Here is a 24,754-nt window from a genome sequence, read left to right as displayed (position 1 = left end):
AGAGCCAGAGCCCGGCCGGGGCCGAGCGGAGAGGAGCGCGGCGGCAGCGGCGGCGGCGGCTGTGCCGGGAGAGGCTGGCGCGCCCGGCGGCTCCGCGAATCCTCTGGCATCCGCCCCGGCGGGCCGCCCCCGCCCGTGGCAGCCCCCAGACCAGCGGCCCGGCACCGGCGCCTTCCCGGCGGGGTAAATATTGGGGGACCGAGGGCTCTCGGAGGGGCGCAAACCCAGGGGGAAACGGGGATCCCTCCGCCTCTTTGTTTTTGCGCGAGAGGGAAGGGAAAAGAGGGGAGGGGAGGGAAGAGGAGGGCGGACACCCGCGTCTTCGCACTAGGGAACGGAGCGGGGGGGGGGGGGGGGGGGGGCAGTCCGGGAGCCGCCCGCTCGGCCCGGCGAGGACAAAGGCGCGGCTGGGGCCGAGGAGGAAGAGGAGGGTGACTATTATTTTGCAGGCTTGCCTTGAGGAGCCCCCCCCCCCAGGACCGGCCCGCCTCCCCTCCCCCAGCTAGACCCTACAAGGCCCCAGGCGGCTGCAGGGGCCATCCTGGTCTGTGATTTGGGGATATCGTGGGAGGAGGTCCGGGACTGAGGTGCTGGGGGCACCCACCACTGTTGATCAGAGCTTCTCGGCCAAACCCTGGGCTTCTGTCTGTCTGTTTCACCGGACAATCAGCAGCGCCTCCCCCACTTCTTTCCTGGCTCCGTGCTCCAGACCTGGGGGTCAGCAAGACTACTCCCGAGTGTTGGATGGGGGCGCTTGGGGGCCCTGAGGTGAGGGGGTGTGTGGTCACCCAGCCACCGATTCTGTTTCCTTTGTGGAGAGAAAGAAAGGGGTGGGGGTTATTTATCATCGGATTCTCTCATTTCTGCGTGTGAGAAATCCATGTTTTGCAAGTCTCCGTGGAACATAAAACTCTGCGCCTGGGTATCTCTAGAGAAAAGATTCCCAAGCCCTTCTACACACCCAAACTCAAAGTGGGGTGAGCCCCCTCCCCAACTTTCCCTTAGTTTTCTTGCATATGTTATTCTTGGCACAGCCTTCCTAAGCGAGAAGGACCTGGGGAGAAGGGAAAGGGATCCAGAATGTCTAAGTTGCACCCCCAATTGGCTGTTTGGGGCTCCTTTGCCTTCGTGTCTAGGATGTCCCTTCGGTTTTTATTCTAACGGTCCAGTGACAAAGGTCCTGTGGGGGGGGCAGGGAGTGAGAAAACTGTCCATCTGCTGTGTTGCTTGGTAGTTTGTCTAGTTGTTTTAACCAGCTGAAACTCCGGAGTCTTTTTTTTTTTTTTTTAATACTTCGTTTATTCCCCCTCCCCCCCTTGGGAGAAGCAGTAAAGAACTGCAGAGCCTCTCCCATTCCTGACTCAATCCTTTCTCCTTTCCTCCTGGAGGCTTTTGGGGGCCAGTGCTGGGACAGTCTAGGCTCTCCCTGGGGTCTGGGTGGCCCAGAGGGCAGTTGTGGTTTCCTTCAGGGCCCATGGTTTGAACCCTCTCTTCTCCCCGTCCCTGCCAGCAGCCCGGTGAGTGGGGAGGGGCTGGGGGTCATGTGCAGGGTATTTATGTAAGATACCCAGACGGAGGGCACAGGGTATTTATATAACCCGGCGTGGGTATTTATGTAATATAGGATGCGGGTGTATTTATGTTCCTTTCGGAACCTGCGGCTTTCCCGGCTGCCATGTGTGGTCTCTGAATTGACGTTGGCGGAGCACAGACTGGGGGGGTGTTTGTGTGTGTACACACCCGTGCCCCCTTCCCCCCTTGCAGGGCTCACGCTGTATGCCTGCTCTCTATCTTTTTTTGGAATGTACACGGGTCAGTGTGGATGTAAGGTGTGTGGTGTGTGAGTTTCCTGCAAATGTGGAGTGTGTTCAGCTGGCAGCCCTGGCACCTCAACTGGGACCAGCCAGGCATGTGGGCAGAGGCCCTTGGTTGAGAGCCCAGTCTCGCCAGCCCTGGGGTGGAGGCTACTTCCTTGTGGCCATTGGGGAAGGGCTAGTGGCAGCTCCCTGGAAACCAAGTGCTGGGGCTGGATATCCCTCCTGGGCCCGAGTTCTTGGCGTCTCTGCCAGGTGGAGAGCTCCAGCCTGACCGTCTGTGGACTGCGTCTCTCCTGTCTCCCCTGGGTCTGGCTTTGGGGACAAGCACTTGGCATGGGAAGGGGCAGAGTCTCTGTGCCTAGCACAGTTGCTTTTCCATCTTCCTCTTTGTCTTCTGGCCCTGGCATGAGATAAGTCCGGTTTGTGAATGTTTGAGGCTGGCAGGTAGGATGGCAGGAACCCTGTGTGGGTCCTAGGCCAGGAGACTGCCACTAACGATGCTGAAGGGTGTCAGTCAGGACAGAGGCCCTTCTTTTTTTTCTCCCCTTTTTCCGCCTTCCCCCGGGCCCCCCCCCCCCTCCGTTTCAAGCTGCTGTTTCTCAGTCTAGTTGTGTAGGACACAGCCGGTGCCCTGGCCCATGCTGGTATTATGAGCCTTGTGCAGTTAGTCGCTAGTCAATCGGTTGGTCGCAGAACCGGTGACCTCGGCGTTAGGAGCACAACGCTCCAACCACCTGAGCCACCGGGCTGGCGCATGCCCTTCTTGATAGTCTTCTCTGCTGGCCCTTTTGTAGACACTCTCGAGACCTTAGGTGTCCCCCATCCCTCTCCCTATTTCCTAGTCCACCGTTTCCTATCCCTCTGCAGCAAAAACCACCTTCCATCTGTCGAGTTTCTTCCTCCACTGGCCAGGACCCCAGAGTACTACCCAGACCTTTGCCCCAGGCCAGAGCAGAGGGGTCTCTACCAGGGACCCTGATGTCCCACAGGCTTGGGCACCCAGGTTGGGGCACAGGAAGTAAGGAAACTGGAGGCTAAAAACTTGGCTTTGGTCTCCTCAGTTGCTCAGTTGCCCTCTTAGGAGACCCTTCTAAGGGTCCCAAACAGTCCATCCAGAGAAATGTGTGCAGAGCGTCCTGCGTGAGTTCGTGGTACTGGGAGATAGAGACGTGGATGAACGGAGGGTGGAAGGAGGCGCCTCTCCTGCAGGGCACACTGCAAACTGGCATGGTCTGGCCTCTGGGAAGACCAGGGCAGCCTGTAGAGGCCTGGCCTCCAATTCTTGGTGCTAGAATCATGGGGCAACCCTCTGATTTCTGAGTCCTAAACTGGCTGAGGAGCTCCTTAGGGACCCTCTGTTCAACTTGCCCTCCCATCCCTGGAGGTTGGAACTTGGTGGTGGTTGCCATGGTAGCACCCCAGGATGATGGCTCCTGCATCCCCCCTCCCCATCACCCCTTTTGTCCTTGGTTTTCCTTTCAAGGTCTTGGACCATTGTGACTGGCCTGCCCCTGAAAGGCTTCTCTTGGAGGGTCCCCAAATGAGGGTCTCCCAAAGTTTCCTCCCAGGCCTTGTCTCCCATTCCACCTTTTGCCTGGTTCTGCTGACACCTTTTCTAAGCCTGCCTCAGCCATTGCCCACATGTGGAGGCTCCTGGGCCACCTGACACCTGGTTGCCCTCAGGCAGAGCAAGGCCAGATCCCTTCCTGGACAGTGGGAGGGAGAATGCCGGTCTTCCAGTTCCTTGTGGCTTTTTCCGGTCTTTGATGGGGAAGAGTTGGGGTCCAATGGGCTAGGCCCCATTCCCAGCTCCCTGCTTCTCTAACCCACGTTTCTGCTTCCCTCCCCAGCCAGAGTGAATCATGGAGCTCCGTGTGGGGAACAAGTACCGCCTGGGCCGGAAGATCGGGAGTGGATCCTTTGGAGATATCTACCTGGGTAAGTGTCCCTGGTTCCAGCTCAGTGCTTCTGGAGCCCCTGGGACAGCCTTGGGGACAAGGAGGAGGAAAGATGCCAGGATTTCAGGCTCTGAAGTCAGAACTTGGCTCTGGGGCTGCAGTGGCATGTTTTGGTCATTTTGTACCCAAGGCCATCCCAGGTGGGGAGGGAAGCAGCAGGTTAAGGTGAGGCAAGCAGAGGGGCTTCTCACACAGACAGGGCGGGGTTCCTGATTGCTGTGGGCTTGGCAGAAAAGGGTATTTTTAGGTCTGATTCCAGCTGCGGATGCCCTGGGTCTCCAGCTGGGCGTGGGAAAGCCCAGGCTGGGTGAGCACCCCGTCTCTTGCCTCCTGGGAGATGGAGCTGGTGGACAGAGAGGCCTGGATTACTGCTTGCTCCAGCTAGGCTCCCTTCCTGCGGTCCACCTCCTGGAATTCAGCCTAGGCAGGCTTCTGAATGACGCAGGCTCCCCCAGTAACCTCAGGGGAGGCGGGGGTCTTAGCTTTAAGGATGTCTCTCTCCGGATGTACTTCCTGTTGAAAGTCTGAGTTTGCTCTCATTTAAACAAATCACTGTCCTTGCCCCAGGAGTATAGAGGCTTGTGCCTTAGAATGCCACTTTCCCAGTCACCCAAGGGACGAGGTCAGGAGTCCTTGCCCTTCCTTTGCAGTTGTTGGTATGTGGGGTAGACATTGTGTTGGCAGTCGTGAATTGGAGTTGTTAGAGCATGGTGGCCAACCCCGGGATTTAGCCTCACTCCTTGGACAATAATAAATAAGTTCTGTCCTGGCCAGAGGAGACCGACAGGTCAGTGTGCCGAGCTCGTTGATTCAGAACTTGGGGGTGGGCGGCGATTCCCTTTCCCTGCCTTCTTGGGTATGAGCTCTGCTCATCAGTGAGCCACCCCCTCCCCCATCAGAGGGGACAGGGAAGGGGCTGTGCACGTCCTCTGAGCACATACGTGGTGCTGGGCAAGGCCCTGCTTGAACATGGCCTACCCTCATAGCTGCTTCTAGAGATGGCACCGTCCTGTCACACATCAAGAAACAGGAACATCATGGTCAAGTTGTCCCCCCAGGGTTCCTCTCGAACACCAGAAAAGGCAGGCTTTCTACCCAAAGCCATTGGTATGAGTGAGAGAGTGTAGAAGACAGAACATGGGAGGGAGACATCAGACAGACCCAGCTTCCCGGCCTGGCTTCGTGCAGCTGCTCTGTGCTGCAGTGTCCCCGTCTAGAGAGTTTGTGTGGTGACGATGCCTGGCTGCCCAAGAGTTGTCATGAGGCACAAATGACATGGTACGTGGAAAAGCATTGCACACTGCATAGTGCCAGCTGGATTGCAGTTCATTGCTGAGCACCCCGTAGCTCACTCTCCTCTGTCAACGTGGCTGGAGCTCAGAGCAGAAGGAAGGAACAGGGCAGGTTGGAGCTGCTTTCCAACTTTTCTCTGACTCTAAGCTCCTCCAGAGTAAGAGACATGAGGTTGTGTCTCCCCTCTCCCTACTGCCCAGCATGCGGCTTGCCTGAAATGGGGATTTAGTGAAGGCCTCTCAAATGGATGAACGAGGAAATGGGTCTGTCACGTGCAAAGGCCTATGAAGTGGCCTCACTTAGGGCAGGGTAGAAGGAGGTTAGGATTTTCGGGCAGGTCCCCATTCTGCTTATTTGCTGTGTGACCTGGGATTTATCACTTTCTCTCTCTGAGCCTCGGCACGCTCATCTGTGAAATGGGTACCCATGTCCTTACTGTGTGTGAAATTGGGGTGAGTTTAAAGGATCCTTTTACCATGGAAGCTCTTGGGCTCAGGACCGAAGCCTGAAGCCCCACTGGCTTGAGGGCACAGGGCGTGGAGAGGCATCTTTTGGCAGATGCACACCTGCTCCTTCATGACACCCAATCCAGGGCCTTCTTGTTACAGAAAAGAAATTGAGGCCCAGAGAGGGGAAGGGGCAGCCCAAGGTCATCAGAAAGCCACTGTCCCTGGTCCATGTGGCAGGACCTCCCTGGGGCAGGACTTCCTGTCTATCAAGTAGCCGTCTAGTTCATTTGCAAAATTAGGCCCAGATTTACTCCTACTATACATGCTCTGGAGTAAATTCTATAAGGGTTTGGATGCTGGTGTTTCTTTTATTAGCTCTATGCTCTTGAGGCAAGTGATGACCTCTGCCAGCCTTGGCTTTCTCATCTGTAAAATGGGGGCATGAGGCCCCCACAGTGATGAGAAGTAATGCGATCACGGTGTGCAAAACACTTGCTCGGACCAGCAGTAGTGCTTTCACATTGTGTCCTCCCAACCCTCTGTCTTAGTCGGAATTTGCTACTATCAAAGGATCTAGGTCCTCTTGTGGGGGAGGGAGCCAGTTCTCCCCTGGCGGTCCAGCCTTCATCGGGTGCTTGGGCTTTGGGGGCCCTGGCCTGACACAGCGTCCTGCCTACCCCCCTGGGCCCCTGTCTTGCTGGCATGGTGACGGTGGTGATTGCAGGGCCTCCCTGGCTGGCCTGGCTGGCTCCCTTTGTTCAAAGCTCTGGCCACATTCTTGTCGCTGGTGCCAGTGCCAGGGCCTGACTCCAGATGGCCTCTGCAGGTGGGGCTGGGTGTGGCCTCCAGGCCCTGCTTTCCAGGATTGACTGACGGCTCATCATGGCCGCAAGGCCCACGGCTCCTCTTTGAGCCCCTCTGCGCCCTCCCAGCGGCATCATAAGGGGACACCAGGAGAGCCGTCCCAGCTTTGTTAGGGCCTCAGATTGGCTGCATGGGGTCCAGAGCTGGCCAATCCTGTGCCCACTGCCAACCACTGGCCATGTGTCCTTGGGAACTCTCTAGACCTTCTAGTCTCTGGTCCTTGGTTCTAAGTGGGGAGGGAATGGTGCTCCCCACCAGGTGGATGTGGGGGTACTTCATCGCCTACCCACAGTCCAGCCAGGTCCCTGATTGTGTCCATGTGTCTCTGTGGGTGTCCCAGCGAGCCCCAGTGTGAAGCTGGTCATCCTCCTCCCCACCTAGAATACTCAGGTCCCAGACCCTTTGGGGCTGGCCCGGTCCAAGCCCTTCTCTGTGCGCGTTTATTTTTCAGACTGGCCCATCCTGTCTGTATCTAACTGATGGGCCGCCTCTGCCGCCCCTGCCCTGGCGCTTCTCACTTAGTCACGGTTAGCCGTGATTCCTCCCACAGAAGGTGAGCAGAGCTCCTCTAGGCAAGGCTGCCTCAGCTGGTCCGGGGCTCGATATCTAGCTGTTGCTTGAATGAAAGAGACGCTAAGGAATTGGAATATAAAAAAAAAGCAGGGACATTGGGGCTGGGTTTCGAATCCTGGCTTTGCCCCAACCCAGGGCTGTGTGATCTCGGGCCAGTTCCTTAACCTCTCTGAGCCTCAGCTCAGCAGTGAGAATTAAGGGAAATCAAAGAAAAGAGTGGCAGGTTCCCAGTAGAATTCAGAGACATCGAAGGGGTCTGGTGGTGATGGGACCCCATTCAGGGAGGCAGCTGTGGTAGGTTTACAGCATTTGGTGGGGGTCAGAAGACTTTGCCTCACTGTTTTGGTCCTGGTCCCAGGGAAGTTATGTGGCGTTTAGTCACTGACCTTTGGTGTCTTGGTTTCCACATGTGTAGAATAGAGATATAAATAGTAGTACTTGCAGGATGGTGTAAGAGTTCAGGGGTATAAAGGGCTCCTTCTGCGCCCCACCTCCTCATCTTGGGGAAGGGCGCTTTCCCCAGCACCTCTCCTCCCTGTACACATTTGCTGAATTGGAAGTGCTGAAGGCCCTGCCCCGGCCTGAGCGGGGTGGGGGGGCCACCATCAGCTCTTGATAGTGGCAGCGGCCTTGGGTCAACCTCTAGTCCTCTCCAGTCCTTGCACTGGTGGGTCTCAATGAGAGGAGGGGGACATTTTGTCCCACAGGGAACATTGGATAAGATCTGGAGACGTGTTTGGTTGTTTCAACTCAGGGAAGGGGGTCCTACTGGCAGCTAGTGGGTGTCGGTCAGGGATGCTGCTGAACACCCTACAGTGCTCAGGACAGCCCCCCCACAAAGAGTGTCAGTAGCAGAGAGTCTGAGGAACCCTGTAATCAGGCATCTGTTCCTGGACCCGCCCCCCCCCCGCCCGGAGTCTCAGGCGAAAGGCCAGAGATCCTTCCCATCTCTCCTGCTCCCTCTTCCAGTGTCATCTTCAGCTACCACTCAGGGTGCACTGCACCCCCTCCCATCGGGGCTTTGCTGGTGCTGTGACCGCCGTCTGGCACAGTCCTGCTGAGGCACCAGCAGCCCTGGCAGCCTTCCCTCCAAGGAGGCTCTCCTTTCCCTGCCACGTGCTTATCCCCTCTTCCTTTCCTCCCAGTGGCCTGCACTCCGTCAGGACGTCTCAGGCTCTTCCAATGTTCCTTGAGCACTTCCTGTGCATCGGGCACACTGCTAAGCCTGCTGACACCTCAAAACAACCTAAGGAGCTGGGTGGTATCATCCCCTGGTTTACAGATGGGGTGCCTAGGGCTCAGAGGGATAACGTGACTCACCAAGGTCCCCTGGTTAGGAGGTGGCAGAATCAGGATTTGGGCTCTGGAGCCCATACTCTTAACCTCTGGTAGGGAGGGGGGCATGTCCAGAGGACTGCAGTGAATCCCAGCTCCTTCCTGCCACATCCCACTGTCTCCCGGGGCGTGTGTGGTTGGCTGTCCCCAGTGATGAGTGTTGATGTGTCAAAAGCACTTTACAGTTTGCAACGCACTTTATCTCCCATTGCTCACTGGATTTAGTAATCTGTTTTTTATTTAAATTTTGTTTTATGTGGCTCAAAAATGAAAACACACAAAACCAAAACACAAAAACGCATTCGGTGAAAGAAGCCAGTCACAGAAGATCACGTGTTGTGTGATTCTATTTCTATGAAATGTCCAGAATAGAGACATCTCTAGAGACAGGAAGTAAATTACTGGTTGCCTAGAGCTGGGGGGTCGAGGGAGATGCGGGTATTTGGGGATGATGAAAATGTTCTAAAATTGTGGTGATGGTTGTACAACCTTGTGACTGTACTAAAAACCACTGGATTGCACACTTTAAAAGAGTAATTGTATAGTATGTGAATTATATCTCAACAAAGGTGTAGAAAAAAAATGATAGCCCATTAAAAGAGTATCCAGTGAGATGCAGCTCCACCCCCCCCCACCCCCCAGCCAGGATGGGTCCTCACTGGTTCTCATGTTTCTTTTCAGTGTTTCTTTACGTAGATACAACCAAACACAGATACATATTATTTCCCCACTTTGTTTTCTTCTTATTTTTACTGAAAGGACAGCCTAGAATACAGTGTTCTCCACTTTGCTTTTTCACTTCCTGTATCTTTGAGATCTTTCCACTTCTGTACCGAGAGAGCTTCCTCATTCTTTCTCCATTGTATTCTGTTTTGTGGATGGGCCATTCTTTATTTAACCAGTCCCCAGAACATTGGGGTTGTTTCCAAGCTTTTGCTCTTGCAAGCAACCTACCACGGACAGCCTGGTCCAGGTCCTGTTTTGCACTGTGCAAGGGTGTCAGGTAAACTCTGGAGTAGGGGCTGGGTGGTGACAAATCGTCCCCAGCGGGGATTTACCAGTGCACACTTGGACCACCTGGGGAAGAGTACCCACCGCCCCACAACAGACAGGCACACATGTTGTCTTATGGTGGGGCTTTTGCCAATTGTAGGTGAAAAATGGATCATTTTCAGGATAATTTTAATTTGCATTTTTCTTTCAAGGAGCTTGAGCATCTTTCATATGCGTGAGCCGTTTCTGTATTAATGATTTCTTTCTCTGTGGAGTGTCTGAATCTTTTACCCTATTTGCCATTGAGGTTTTGGTCTTTCCTCCCGATTTGTAGGAGCTCGTCATATAGTAGTGATATGACATTAGCTCTTTACCGCTGAGAAGAATTACAAATATGTGTTTGGTAGGATTTTGTTTCTAGTGTTTTTACCAGGGAGTAGGGATTCCTTTTTTGGGAGGTGAGGAAGCCATTTTTTTTTAATGGCTTCTGGATTTTAAGTCAGGGATAAAAAGCCTTGTCCACTCCAGAGTTAAAAGGCAATTCTCCCTTCTTCGAATATTTCATTGTTTTATTTTTTAAAAACATTTCAGTTGTTTTATTAAATGTTGAATAGATACAAAAGAATACATGTAAAATCTGTGCATGGTTCAGGCACCCTTTCCACTACCCACTTGGAGGGTATGGCTGTCCCCTTGAGGGCCCCTGGCTCCCCAGCTGGTCCTGTCCTCTGTTTTCCCTTCACAGAGGTAACCACTATGTGACATTTTAAATGATTCCCTTTTGTTCAAGAACTCTATCACACGTTTATGTCCCTAAACTGTATGTATTTTGGTGTTGCATGTTTTGAAATTGAGACAAATAGAAATGAGCTTGCATTCCTGTCTCTTCCTTCCTGTTTTTTTTGTGTTTTTTTTTAAATTGAGGTAAAATTTACATAACATAAAATGAACCACTTTTAAAGTACACAATTCAGTGGCATTTAGTACATTCCCAATGTTCGGTAACCACCACCCCTATCTGGTTCCAAAACATTTTTATCACCCCAAAAGAAAACCTTGTGTCTATTAAAAAGATGTACTCCCTATTTCCCTCTTTCCTGCGCCCCTGGCAACCACCAGTTTACTTTCTTTCTCTATTTGTATATTTTATATAATGGAACCATACAATATTTTGTCATTTTGTGTCTGACTTCTTCACTTAACATGATGTTGTTGTTGTTGTTTTTAAAGATTTTATTGGGGAAGGGGAACAGGACTTTATTGGGGAACAGTGTATACTTCCAGGCCTTTTTTCCAAGTCAAGTTGTCCTTTCAATCCTAGTTGTGGAGGGCGCAGCTCAGCTCCAAGTCCAGTCGCCGTTTTCAATCTTAGTTGCAGGGGGCACAGCCCACCATCCCATGCGGGAATCTAATGGACAACCTTGTTGTTGAGAGCTCGTGCTCTAAGCCATCCAGCCGCCCCAACACGGTGTTTTTAAGGTTCATGGATGTGGCAACATGTGTCAGTACTTCATTCTTTTTTATGGCAGCATAATCTCCCCTGCACAGTTAGACACTGTTTACCCACACAGCCATTAATGGACGTCCGGGCTGTCTGCACCTTCTGGCTCCTGTGAATGCTGCTGCTCCTTACACTCTTGGACTCCGTGTTAAGGTGCTGGGAGCCGCCCCTGCAGCGTCCTCCGCTCCTTGACATGGCCCGGTGGCATTGCTCTGTATGACCGCATCGCCAGTTAGCCTTTCTCCTGCTGTTGGACGTTTGGGCCGTCATTGCTGTGTCCTTTCTTGTGTCCTCCTGGTGCTCACACGTTTCTGAGAAGCATATACTTGGCAGTTAACTTGCTTGTTCAAGGGTCCGCGTGTGTTCTGCTTTACTCGATACATGTCAATCTGATTTCCAAAGTGCTCAGGCCAACTTACAGCACCTTTTATTTTTTGTACAAACTGGTGCTGCACTTGGGATTTCTCCTGCTGTGTGGTTTGAGCTGTGGTGACTTTTCTCAGCTAGCTGGCCATTTGTTCCCAGGACATTTATTGCACAGCCCCATCTTTCCCCCTGATTCCAGGGGTCAGCTTTATCTTCTCTTAAGTTCTTCCAGTGGTCGTGTCCTCCTCTAGACTTCCCACTTTGTCTGTGTGTGTGCTGAGACCACACTGGTTTAGTTGCTGCAGCTACAATGACGCCTGGCCTGAGAAGGAGGCGGCCTCTCCGCCTAGCCCCTAGCCCTCCAACTCAGCCCACCCGTTAGTATAGCGGGGGAAACCGAGGCAACATGCAGTTTGGATTTGAGTCTTTCCGTGACTTTCTGAAAACAGATCGTTGCCCTGCCCCATTCTCTCCTCCGCGGCCCAACACCCCACTGAGCGCACCTCTGTCCAGCTCAGCAGCCCCCACTCTCCAGGCTAAGGTTCCGTTTCCGTGGTCTGTGAGCCTTTTGTGGCCCTGTCCACCCTCACATCCAGCCTTCTTGCTGCACTGGCATGTGGTTCTCTGAACTGTCCCTGGTTCCTCACCTCCTGCCCCTTGCAGGTGCTGCAGTTCTCACTCTCCCCTTCTGCCCACGCTGGACTGGGTGCCCCCTCCGCTTCCCTCGGATACAGTGTGAGCCCTCTGCCACCTTTGCAGCCTCCCCCAAGGGGCACTGAGCTTCTCAGATGCAGACACAAGTTGGTACTGGCATAGAGCTGCCCGTCCCGCTGAGGGTGACCTTGTCCCTTGTTTGCTCCACCCCTGGCAGGTGCGAACATCGCTTCTGGTGAAGAAGTGGCCATCAAACTCGAATGTGTGAAAACGAAGCACCCCCAGTTACACATCGAGAGCAAGTTCTACAAGATGATGCAGGGGGGAGGTGAGGGCTGGGAGGGGTCCTGGCGGGTGGGGTGGGGAGCGTGAGGAATTGGCTCTGTGCGCATGTGCTGGGGGAGAGGGGCGTCCGGGAGAGACCGCCCCTGGCAGTCCCTGACAGCCCCACTTCCCGGCCCGCAGTGGGAATCCCGTCCATCAAATGGTGCGGGGCCGAGGGTGACTACAACGTGATGGTCATGGAGCTGCTGGGGCCCAGCCTCGAGGACCTCTTCAACTTCTGCTCCCGCAAGTTCAGCCTCAAGACGGTGCTGCTCCTGGCTGACCAGATGGTGAGTCCACCACTGACCCACCCTGGCCGGGGAGCTGTGGGCCCTGCCAGGCTTGCTGCTTCCCTTCCAACCTCTGCTTCCCCATCGTGCCAATGAGCACAGGGTACCAATCCTGCCTCCTGCCTCTGGAGGATGCCAGAATAGGAAGCAGTGATAAGGGCATAGGACAGGTTTGGTTCCTGGGCCAGGTGACCTTAATCATTGGCTGTCAAATTGGCGAGGGGTGGGGGTGGGAGGGAAGGGAGAATTAAATGCAGATTTCCAGACCGAACTCCAGACCTGCTGGGTTAGGCTCCTGGGGCAGGACTCGGGACTCTGCCCTCAGGTGATTGTAAAGCCTGTGATCACACAGACCTGGGTCCTCTCCCAGTGTGGTGACTGTAGGTGAGCTAAACCTCTCTGAGCCTTAGTCACCTCAGGGGAGAGTATCCCCTTTGTTGCGTTGCTGTGGGGTCAGGTGGGACACCACACGGTGCCCAGGCCAGAGCAGGTGCCCAGTGACGGGAAGTCCTTAGGTCCTAATGCCCTTTATAAGCTCAAGGGAGGAAAGGCTTTTTAAAAATATAAAAGCATAGGCTTTTGGACTTGGAATGGTACGTGGAGATTGTTTCGCAGGGGTCTGGGTCTGTGGCTGGCCTGCAGAAAGTCTACAAACATCCTGTGATTTTAGACTAAATTAGTGTGTATGCCCAGAAAAGTTGTCAGATTCTCAGGATGTGGCACTGACAAAAGGTTTAGGAAATACTCAGCCAGGCCAAATGAAGCCTTTGATTTACAGAAGCCTGAGCCCCAGAAGGACTGACCTACCAGAGGACGTATTGTGTGCATATATGTTAATTAAGGTGTTTTGTTTTGGTTTGTTTTTTCCGAATTGTTTAAAGAAGGGCCTGTGTGTATGCCTGACTTTGTTGTCCTTGGGAACCCAGGGGACAAATCCTGTCTTTTGTGCTTCATCTCGATCACCCTTTCCATGTTTAGGCTTCATCGGTGCTCACTCTTCTCCCTTCCCCCATCTGGTTGCCAGAGCAACATTTGAAGTGCATCTCTGACTCTGGCTCTTCAAGTCCTATGAGGGTGTAGAGCCAGGCAAACGAGGCTTCATTTCCAGATCTCACCATGAGCTTTCCTACTACCTTGCTCTCTTTCCCTGACTCCTAGTAAACTTGGTGAAGTCCTCCTCTAGAGTTCCTCTCTAATGTCACTTCCTCCAGGAAGTGTTCCCTGACCTGCCCTTTGAAATCATCTGACACAGTTGCACACAGCTCCTTTGCCCCCGCCCAGGGCAGGGACTGTGTATGTGTTTTCCACCTCTGGCCCAAGCCCTCAGCCCCAGTCCAGGGCCCGGCCCCGAGTGCTTGGTGAAGGCCTCACCATGGAACGCTTGCTGAGTGACTTGCTGTCCTTCATCCCACCGCCTCAGATTAGCCGCATTGAGTACATCCACTCCAAGAACTTCATACACCGGGACGTCAAGCCCGACAACTTCCTCATGGGGCTGGGGAAAAAGGGCAATCTGGTGTACATCATTGACTTCGGCCTGGCCAAGAAGTACCGGGATGCCCGCACCCACCAGCACATCCCCTACCGGGAAAACAAGAACTTGACTGGCACTGCCCGCTATGCCTCCATCAACACCCACTTGGGCATCGGTGAGTGAGTGAGGCTGCAGGGGCAAAGTGCACCCATGGGCTGCTGGCCAGGGCCCTGGCTTTCTGCAGTCTGGATATTTCCCCAACTTGCCACTAAGTCAGGGCTTCCCCTGCAGAGAAGAGCTGTGACATGCCAAGCACCGTCACGTGCTTGCTTCACCTCCACAGCAGCCTTGTAGATTGGGCGAGGACGTTTCCCCATTTCTATAGGGTGGGAAACGCAGGCTCAAGGTTGCTTTAAGTCAGCGGCTTAGCAAGTGCCCAAGCCGGACTTGACCCCAGCTCTGTCTGATGCCATAGCCTGTGCTCTATCCACAAGGTAGGCCAGGCAAGGAGGCACCAGGGTCGAATGAATGAATGAATGCCTGAGCTGGGAAAACTAGGCCCAGATGGGGTCGAGAAAGTGCAGCCTCAGGCCCCTTCTCTGTAGAAGGAGTAATACAGTGCCTGTTTGTAACAGGGCTGCAGCAAGCCAGCATGCGATTGAGGGGTGGGGGCATGCTAGGTACACAGGGTGAGCTATTTCCCCGCAGTGAAGAAGCGTGTCCTGGAGGAGGGGGTCCTCGCCTTCATTGGCCAGGAGCCCAAGTTGACCCTGTCCCTCACCTTGTCCTTGACTCCCTGTGCAGAGCAAAGCCGTCGAGATGACCTGGAGAGTCTGGGCTACGTACTCATGTACTTCAACCTGGGCTCCCTGCCCTGGCAGGGCCTCAAAGCGGCCACCAAGCGCCAGAAGTACGAACGGATCAGCGAGAAGAAGATGTCGACGCCCATCGAGGTCCTCTGCAAAGGCTACCCCTGTGAGTAGCCCAGTTGGGAGCTGGTCAGCGTGGGGACCCCCGAGGCCCTTTCTAAGGGGAAGATGAGGCCGCACAGAGTCTGTTCTGGGCAACCACTACCCCTGACACCAGAACACTAGTCACAGGCTCAGGCACAATGGGAGGCCTGGCTATTAAATAGTCGATATTCCCCGACTCATGCTCCTGCCTCATCTCTCAAGGGCTGAGGAAAAACTAGTCTTTCCTTCTCCCGAGTCTTCTTTACCCTCATGGAACACTTCATTTCTGACACTATAGTCACCAAATGTGTGGGTTTCCCCGCACTGAGCAGTTCTCTGCAACACCAGCCGGGTAGCCTACTGTTTAACTCAGTTCTGACGGTGTCACCTGGAGATAGTTCCAGATCCCACAGGTTAAAGGCTCGGTCCCACGAGGCTGTTCCCACCATACTTCAGATGACAATCGCCAGTCTAGGTTGCCACCTGTTCTTCTGACCAACTGGCTGTAAATCTGCAGTTCCCATGAGGTTCCCGTGCGGTTCCCCTCCTTGAGTTCGATGAATTTGCTAGAGCAGCTCACAGAACTCAGAAACATGTTCAGCAGTTTATTAAAGGATCTGATTAAAGGATACAGATGGGACAGCCAGATGAAGAGACACCGGGCAAGATTGGGGGGGGGGGGGGTCCCAAGCACAGGAGCTTCTGTCCCCGTGGAGTTGCGGTGTGTTTCACCCCCTGTGTCGATACGTTCACCCACCTGGAAGGTCTCCAAACCCAAAACTATTGGCATTTTTATGGAGGCTCCGTCATGTAGGCACAATCAATTATTAACTCCATTTCTAGGCCCTTTCCCTTTTCTAGAGAAGTTGGGGGGTAGGGCTGAAAATTCCAAGCTTCTAATCATGACTAGGTCTTTCTGGTGACCAGCCCCCATCCAGAAGCCACCCAGAGTCACCTCATTAGAACAAAAAATTGCTCCTGGAGTTCTTACCACTTAGAATTTACAGGGTTTTAGGAGCCCTGTGTCAAGGACAACAAGGTCAAAGACTAAATATTAGGACAAGAGGTGTTCTTATCACTTAGGAAATTACAAGGGTTTGAGGAGCTCTGTGACGGGAAGCAGGAGCAGAGACCAATATGTTTCCTATTATTTCACAACGGCCCTCTCATCCCTAATTTTCAGAGGAGGAAGTGGAAGTCTTCGTCCTGTGGCTTAGATCATGTTGAGAGTTCCCACCGGGCTCTCTCGACTGTCCTTTGGCATTTATGGCAGTTACTGATCTGCCATCTCCATGACCCCCAGAGTGCTTGACAAGCGCAGGTGACGAGCTCTGAACGGGGGTCCTGCAGCGCCAGCTTCCTGAAAGGGGAGGCTCTGCTCACGGGCAGGTTAGGGTTTCATCACCATAGGGAGGACCATAGTTCTGTTCTCTCTTCATCTTGCCCCCTTTCAGATTGAAAGTATTTGTAGGGACAGTGGGTGGGTACGACAGCTGCTGGCTGCTGGGGGCCCTGGAAGCATGGGCCTCACTGTGGCCTCTTGTGTCCCTGTAACCCCCCGCAGCTGAGTTCTCAACATACCTCAATTTCTGCCGCTCCCTGCGGTTCGACGACAAGCCCGACTACTCCTACCTGCGTCAGCTCTTCCGTAACCTCTTCCATCGGCAGGGCTTCTCCTATGACTACGTCTTCGACTGGAACATGCTCAAATTCGTGAGTCACCTGGAGGCCAAGGCGGGCTTGGGGGACTGGACGGGGACGGCCCTGACTCATAAGGCCAAAGTGACCTTGTGGTGGGCGGGACTCCCGAAAAACGGGAGCTATGAGCTGGACCATGCAAGTGACCACACTGGGGTCCCAGAGCCCCCACGCGCCCCCCACTCCTGTCTCATCAATGCTGAGGGCATGTGCCACTATGGTCAGCAGGGCCCAGGCAGGGCGCCACCTCGCACCAGATCCAGGAGGACCTGGTTGGGCCTCCGGTCACTCCTAGGCGCCCGCAGCCGGCCGTGGATGGCACTGGCAGGCCCCCCCGCTGTCCTGATCATGGCCTACACCTTCCTACTCTTGTTGTTCTGCACGTCCCAGGTGGCTGCCTTCACTGTGGTCCCTCTGGCCAGCATGGACCCATTCAATGTGGTTTCCTTCTTCCTGGTCACGGGCCCCAGGGCCTTGCTAGGCGGCTGTTCTGTCTCCCTCTTTTGAGAGTCTTGGGGGGTGGGATGGGGTGGGGAGAAGCGGTCGTCATCTCTGCCTGGAGCTCGGGAATCTGAAATCGTACGATTTCTTTCACGTCTCTTCTGGAAAAGGGGGCTTCCTCGAGCCAGGCTCAGCCCCGTGACAGCGAAGCTATTGCACTGCCCTGCCCCTGCCCCCACCCTGGTACTGGGCCCACGTACTCACCCACCTACTGGTAAGAACCCTCCAAGGCCTGGTCTTTCCAAGATTTACCACTTGGCCGGGCGAGCACAAGAGGTTGAGCCTCTGCTGTGCTTTCTGTATCCCTTCCAGGTGCCCGGCGCCCCTGGGCACCCAGGGCCCTCCAGATAGGCTGCTGGAGGAGGTGGAAGAGCTGTGCCCCCAAAACTACTGTCCTGTGGTCTGGACTCCAGGGCCCCTGTTTTGACAGCACCAGGTGTACCTGAGCCCATCGGGGCCAGGCCTGAGGTCCCTTGGCGTAGTGGGGGGTCAGTGGAGAGGGCATGGCGGAGAAGGCCCTGTCATGAGATTCTTGGGGCTGAATCAGCTGCCGGAGGGATGAACAGAGCCTGAAGGAGGGATGAAGTTCGCTGCCCTGCGGGGCCTGGGAGCGGGCTCCAGCAACAGCCTCATGCAGACCCCGTCGGCGGCCTCTGTATTGAACCTGAACTCATTAAACGTCCCCCACCTGTACCGCGCTTCATTCTGGTGTGCCTCTCCTTTCATCGTGGGTGCCCTTCGCCCACTGTGGCCGATGGCTTAGGACTGAGGCCTTGTTCTCCTGGACATGGGGCGGCACGTGGTTTTGTGCCCCTTTTCTTTCTGGGTGTCAGACAGTGGCCTGGTACTATTCCCTAAGTGGGACAGAGGTCGGGCAGAGAATGGGGGTTCTCCAGGCCAAGGGACCCCAGAGGTGAGGGTGGGAGATGGGCGGTGGTGCACCTATAACTAGACCTTCCACCTGGAGCGCGGCCAAGGGCCAGGAGCCAGTTATTCTTGCCACAGGGCATCGCCCAGGGAGTTTGGGCACAGGGCACTCACTCATTGTATAGAGAGTCATTCCAGAGTCTGGTTCTGGGATGGGCTTGGCCTTTCTCTTGGTATAGCTCCAAAAATGGATTTTGTATTGTCTAGGCCTGTGTCATTCAACGTGGCAGCCACTGGCTACGTGTGGCTAATTTTAATTAATTAAAATTAATCAGAGCTGAAAATGTAGCTTCTCCATCGCATTTGCCACATTTCAAATTCTCAGGAGCCACAAGTGGCTGGCTAGTAGCTGCCACATCTGGCAAGGCAGACGTGAGTATGTCCATCATCACAGAAAGTTCCGTGGGATGGTGTTACTCTAGGGGCTCCTCACAGAGCCTCTCGTGGGACCATCAGGCCGACAAGATCTTGTCATAGGCCAGGCCAGGAGCACCCTCCCCACCCATTGCTCGCACTCTGACCCCTTCCTGGGGTCCCATTTAAAGCAGGCTCTGGAGTCTGAAGCTAAGCAGAGGTGCCAACTATCTTATCTTGGACGCACCAATCTCTGACTTGAAGGCTATCAGACTGCATAAGTGGGCGCTTTTGGCTTCATTACCACTGTGGTGAGCTCAGCCATCCCTGGGGAGAAGCATCTGCAGACACATGATGTGGCTGGAGGAGGTGGAAGAGCTTTCACGCTGAAGCCAGGACCCTTCCACCCCACCCCACCCTGCTGGAAGCCTTCACCAGCACCTGCTAGCAGACTGGACACCGTGCTGGGCATCACGGGCTGCAAACCATTCTGCAGGAAGGATCCCGCTCTTAACTGAGAGCTTTCCTCCTTGGAGCGGTCACTGTACAGCACATAGTGTCAGGGCCCTGGGATCTCCAGACGCCTGGAGCCTCAGCCGCTGCTCTCAGCACACGGAGCCACTGTGTTCTGAGGTCCAACCAGCCGGCCAGGAAGAAACTCAGTGCAGCCAAGGACGGGTCCCCACAGCACAGGTGGATGCCTGTGTGCCTTTGATCACAGGCAAATCTTGTGGGCAAATAAAAGCCGAGAGACCTCCCTGGTATGCGTTTCTTGAGGTGTCACTTAGGTGGGATGGAAACATGGAGAGTACGTCACCTTGTGCTTCAGGGCTGGCTTTGGCTTGAGCCTGCCAGGTCACACAGGGCAGAGGCGGTGCACCTGTGAGCGAATCACTTAGTGTCATGGAGCCTCAGTTTCCCCATGCAGGGAATGAGTTCCTACCTGCCCACAGGAGGTTTCATGAGTGGGTTCTATAGCTCTTCTCACTCAGGTTTTGCGTGGTTCTGGCTGAGTTGCTCTCTCTGTCAGCCTGTAACAGTAGGTGGGAACGCAGGGGGAGGACTGGAGATCAGAATGTAGAGCCCTGGTGGTTCCAGGCCTGCCTGCCTGGACAGGCTTGTGGGTGGGAGGACTGGGGATGTTTGTTTCTAGAATGTTCTGCCAAGTCATCTGGAGGCGCAGAGGGCAGAGCAAGACTGAGTGGCAGAGGCCCAGCTCTGCTCTGGGATGTGTGACCCCAGGCAGGTCATGAGAACTCTCTGGGCCTGGGTTCCTCGCTAGGATTCAGGGATCATTCTGACCCCCAGCCACTACCTCACAGAAGTGCTTAAAGGCAAGCTCCCCGCCCCCACCCCAAGGACAGTAGGGCCTTCTTAGCCAGTTCCTTGGGAGAGACACGGGGTTGCAGGGGACCGCACCCCGTGGCCCATGAGCAGGCGCCAACTCAGCCCACAGCTCTCTTCACAGATGCGGCCCCCCTCATGCCAGCCCCCTGCCCTTCCCTGTGGACGACCCCAGGACCAACTAGGTAACGCGGCCAGGCGCCGCTCCCATACCGTGCTCCTCTCTCTGGGCCTTTCCCCTTTCCTCCTGCACTGGGGGTGGCAGTGGCTGGATGGCAGGGTCCTTGGGGGTTCATGTACCCCTTCCGCCCCAGCCTGCCTGCTGGGCCGCTTTTTCCTCCATGGGCTTTCTAGCCCGTTCCTTTTCCAGCTCCCCCGAGTTCCCATCCTAAGGCAGGCAGCTCCTGTGTGGGTCCCCTGGGCCTCCTGGTGGTGGCCCCCACAGCACCTTCCAGAGCCATTGTCAGGTTCAGAGGCAGGGGATGAACAGCCCTTTGAAAAGATCCCCTGGCTGGGAGGCCTAGTTTAAGTCCAGGCCTGGCCTTGGCTAGCCTTGTAACTCTCTCTGGGCCTCTGAACACCTGCCCTGCTATGCTGGGAAACCTCGAGGAACCGGGGGCTCTGTATATAGAGGGGGTCCAGGTTGGGAGGGCCAAGGAGTCGCCTTGGCCATCCTGAGGGCATTAGCCCTCCTACGCTCGACTGGTGCCATGAGACAAGGACAGAGTGACCTTCTTCTGCCTCTCACATCCAGCTTCCTCCTTCCTCTGGGCATTTTTTGGCTGTTTTTCTGTGCTGTGTGATCGTGGGTAATTTCTAGGCCTCTCGGGCTTCCTGCTTTGTGGGGAGGAGGTGGGACTAAAGGGTTTCTGCGATGCCTCTTCCCTGAGATGCCCACCTGGCCTCCCTTCCCCTGTTCTGCCCTGTGGGGCTGCTGGACCCCCCAGCACCCTGACCTCACAGGGCTCACCAGGTCTTATCTTGCCATCCCCACAGGGTGCAGCCCGAAACCCCGAGGACGTGGACCGGGAGCGGCGGGAGCACGAGCGCGAGGAGAGGATGGGGCAGCTCCGAGGGTCTGCGACCCGGGCCCTGCCCCCCGGCCCGCCCACAGGGGCCACCGCCAACCGGCTCCGCAGTGCTGCCGAGCCTGTGGCTTCTACTCCAGCCTCCCGCATCCAGCAAGCTGGTGAGCAGGGACCTCGGGCAGTGGGCCCGGCCCAGGGGGGCCCAGGGCAGCCAGGGTCCTGGACACTGAGGGTGGCTTCCTCCTGCCTCACCCTCTAGGCAATACTTCTCCCAGAGCGATCTCACGAGTCGACAGAGAGAGGAAGGTGAGCATGAGGCTACACAGGGGCGCTCCTGCCAACGTTTCGTCCTCCGACCTCACCGGGCGGCAAGAGGTCTCCCGGATTTCAGCCTCACAGGTGAGCTGCCCTCATTCCAGCCCTTCTGTGCCTCAAACTGAGCCAGAGACCCCCGGGCATGGAGTCAGGCCTCGTGGTTCAGCTTTTTCTCCTCCGCTGATTCTCTCCAATAACCTTGGAACAAGCCCCTTTTGTTGAGCAGGGTCTCAGCCTCATTAAATCCTCTGAGGTCTGATTAGCCCCGTTGAGCAAAATCCGAGGTAGCTTGCCCCAGCAGGTGGCAAAGCTGGGATCCAGCCCTTGCTGCCAGGGGCTCAGCCTGGCTGGGCAGCAGGGAGCTCACAGTGGAGAGGCTCGTAGTGCCTGCCATTAGGAAGCCCCCACAGGTCCCAGTCTGCACAGGATAGAGGGGTGGGCAGATCCTGTCTGGTGACCCCACTTAGGGGTTGTGTTTGGACTAGGAAAGTTGGGAAGGGGGAATCTGTGGTTGACCAAGGAAGGCATCCTGGCAGAGGTGGGCAGGAGACCCGCTCTGGTCCTCCTGCCTGCAGTGAAGAAGCCTCAGGAGGACAGGCCAAGGGCTGTGCTTCCGGCAGCCAGACTCCTGTGTGGCCCGGAGCAGCTGCTTTGCCTCTCTGGGCAGTATTCTTACCTACATCCTAGGGTCATTGAGATCACACACCCCTTCCCTTGGCTTCAGGGCCTGGTGGGGGTGGGGTGGAGCTGGTGGGGAGAGGCTTGCCACAGTGCCCTGCCAGCAGCTTATCCACCTCCCCCTTTCTCTGCCTGTCCTCCCAAAGACAAGCGTGCCATTTGACCATCTTGGGAAGTGAGGAGGAACCACTATTGGACCAGTATTTGCTTAGGTGAGTTCATGTCTGCTGCAAACGCAGCCCAGTGAGGTATAGAAACACCCATGGATCCAGGAGGAGACCAGTGTGTGTTGTGGAGGGGTGAGGAGAGTGACAGATGGTACTAGGGACCCCAGAACCAAGGGCCTTTAGGGGAGTTTAAAACTTCGGAGCCTGTCTGACTCAGGGCCAAGTCATCCTCTGAGCAGGCCTGGCCCACACCAGTTAATTTCTTCTGGAAACCCCTTTCTCTGTCCTTGGGCCAGTCTTCCACACCCCCTTTGCCTTAACATATTCTGGAAGGTTGGTTCCTAGCAAAGACTGAGCCCAGGGGCCCACACCCTGACTTCCCCGGGGCTTTAAGCCCTGTCTCAGCAGTCTGGGCTGTTAAACTCTTAACTCATCAAAGCACTTAAAACAGGGCCCTGTACTTGTGAGTTTACCTGGTGTCAAAGAAGGCGCTTGGCTTCCACAAGCCCAGGAGGCCCTCTGGCCAGCGTGAGCCTCATGTGATTTCCATGGCTGCACAAGGCCTTGGGGTGGCATATAGCAGCCTTCCACTCTAGGGCTGGCTCATGAAACGGGAGGTGGCAGGGGGTTCTTTGGGGGGTTGTGGGGGGAGGTCTGAGCTCCCTGAGGGATATGGGCACGACAGGCCGGGCTTGGCCTCACAGCAGTGGAAATTCATTGCACAGATAGAGCAGGGGCATAAAGCCGGGCTGACCTTCGTCAGACCTCGGGCCCAGGAACCAGCCTGTCCATGGCCAATGTGTGAATGGGGTGGCTGCTCACCAAGAAGACAGAGGAAAGAGATTGATTGTGTTCTTCCTGTGAAAATGGAGCACCTGCTCTGTGCCCCAGAGGGGGACCAGCTCAAAGATTTGGGGACAAGGAGAACAGGAGCTCGAGGTGGTCTAGCAGATGGGTGGCCACAGGCAGTGCCCCTAATCTGTCTTCTTTCTCCCATTTTCAGTGTCTTCACTGTATTTTCTTTTAAAAAAAACAACAACAAAAAGATGGGGGAAAAAACCACTCAAAAGAACAAAAAAAGAGAAAAAAAACCCAGCACAAAACCGACGATGGATTTTGTTTCTTTGATTTTTTTTTTTTTTTTTTTTTTTGCCAACTGCAAGAAGATGAGATGCCCTCAGCACCGAGGATTCTTGTCCCTTTGCATTTCCCGCTGCCCATAACCTTCTGGCTGCCAAAGCCTCCCACACATAGAGCTACATGTGCCAGACGCCAGACCCTGCCCCAGCTGACGCTAACACCGGCTAGGAGGGGAACATGTCAGCCGTGAGGGTCCTGTGCCATCAGAAGGTGGCCTGAGGAGCTCGGGTGAACGGTTTGATGGTTTGGTTGGTCAGCAGCAGGTCCCACCAGATGTTCTTGAGCCTCAAAACGACGAAACACGCACAGCCCCCACCCCGAGATGACCATGGCTGACTTTCTGTGTGGGCTTTTACCAGTGTCCACTCTGGAAAAAGGAGTGTTTGGGTCCCTGTTTGCCTTTCCACGGAGACTTTGAGGAGTGGGTGGTGAGGTGGTGGAAGCTGAGATTCCTTGTGTGTATGTGTGTACCAATGTGACCTGTATCTCCCAGGACAGCAGGGGCCCTCCCCACCTTCAGGCCGAATTTCTGTTCTCATCCCCCTAACAAGGACACGGGGTTGGACGTTGACCTCCATGTCCCTCAAGAAGGGCACAGAGGATCCTTGCCACCACCGACCCCTGCGACTGTCATCAGCCTGTGGCAGCCCTGTCCCCCTCGCCTGGTCTTAGGGCAGAATCTGTGGAGACTACTTCCAGAAAGCATCTGGCTCCTGGGTTGTAAATGAATTCCCTGGTCCTGACACTCTCCCAGGGCCGCCCCTCCTGTGGGGGGGGGGGGCTGGGGAGGGAGGAGGCTGGGTCAGGGTGAGCCTGAGTCAGGGCTGGGCGGTGGATTTATTCATCCTTCCTAGTTAACACCCCGTTTTTACTTTATTTTTGTTTTCTCCGTGTGTGTATTTCCTAATTTATTTACCTCTGTTTCCCCTTTCTTTTTCTTTTTTTTAATTAAAGAGCAAAGCTTTTTATTACTTTGTAATTTAAAAAACTGAAAAAAAATACTGAAGAACTTTGGGGGGAATTTTGTACTTTTTTCCTGTGTAAATATTGGACTTTTTTGAGCTTTATTGTGGTTGTTAATTTGAAGTAATAAAGTAGAAAAGGATAAAGTGACATGGACAGCCTTCCGTCCACCTCTTTGTTCTGGGGTTTCTCCCCAGCAGACCTGGGAGCGGGTATGGCTGGGGATTAAACCAGTGCTTCAAAAACTATAAAGGCACTACCTGGAGACAGATTCTGACCCAGGAGGGCAGGGCTGGGGTCTGAGAGTCTGCATTCTAACAAGCTCCAGGGAATGCCCACATTCCAGGACCACACTGAGTAGGAAAGTTGAAAACACGCTTCACAAGATTATCTTATCCACATAAGAATCCTGAGGTCTATTCATCTCTCTGGCTTCATGTGGGGAAACAGTACAGAGGTGAAATAATTTGCCCAAGGTCACAGCTCTGGTGGCAGAACCAGGATTTGAACCCCGCCATTGTCCAAGGAGCCCTGCCATTGTCCAAGGAATCCTGCAAGCAAGGGGACTGGAGTCTGGTTCCAAAGGTGACTGTGCCACAGGTAATCCTGGGTGGTTCCTTCAGCCAAGCCTTGATAAAGGGCAGCCCTCAGCTTGGACTGCCTTTGTCTCACCAGCTTATAAAGCCATCTGTCTAATAGTCTGCATTTATCCAGCACAGTTTACTTTTCTATTTCTCATTACCCTAAGCCCTTCTGGCCCCCTTCAGGACATCTGGCTGGACGTCTGACATCAAA

The 24,754-nt window shown here is 54.7% G+C and overlaps 1 protein-coding gene across 8 annotated transcripts; it reads left to right on the top strand.

Annotated features, from left to right (window-relative positions):
* CSNK1E (casein kinase 1 epsilon) lies at positions 1 to 24,109 on the top strand. Of its 8 annotated transcripts, none has more exons than XM_074326397.1 (12): positions 1 to 183; positions 3,668 to 3,755; positions 12,021 to 12,131; positions 12,269 to 12,417; positions 13,838 to 14,066; positions 14,696 to 14,866; positions 16,409 to 16,557; positions 19,793 to 19,853; positions 20,665 to 20,857; positions 20,956 to 21,095; positions 21,836 to 21,901; positions 22,860 to 24,109. In XM_074326397.1, the coding sequence occupies exons 2-11, from the start codon at positions 3,680 to 3,682 to the stop codon at positions 21,850 to 21,852; spliced, it is 1,296 nt and encodes a 431-aa protein (XP_074182498.1). In that variant the 5' UTR covers positions 1 to 183; positions 3,668 to 3,679; the 3' UTR covers positions 21,853 to 21,901; positions 22,860 to 24,109. The 8 variants fall into 8 exon arrangements, with proteins under 8 accessions (XP_074182498.1, XP_074182500.1, XP_074182503.1 ...); XM_074326398.1 differs by having other exon boundaries at positions 44 to 183; positions 3,672 to 3,755; XM_019753000.2 differs by lacking the exon at positions 1 to 183 and adding an exon at positions 642 to 768.
* The last annotated feature ends 645 nt before the right edge of the window (positions 24,110 to 24,754 follow it).

The sequence above is a fragment of the Rhinolophus sinicus genome, linkage group LG02 (genome assembly GCF_036562045.2).
Source record: "Rhinolophus sinicus isolate RSC01 linkage group LG02, ASM3656204v1, whole genome shotgun sequence".
In the NCBI taxonomy this organism is placed as follows: domain Eukaryota; kingdom Metazoa; phylum Chordata; class Mammalia; order Chiroptera; family Rhinolophidae; genus Rhinolophus; species Rhinolophus sinicus.
This window is presented reverse-complemented; position numbering and strand designations above follow the sequence as displayed.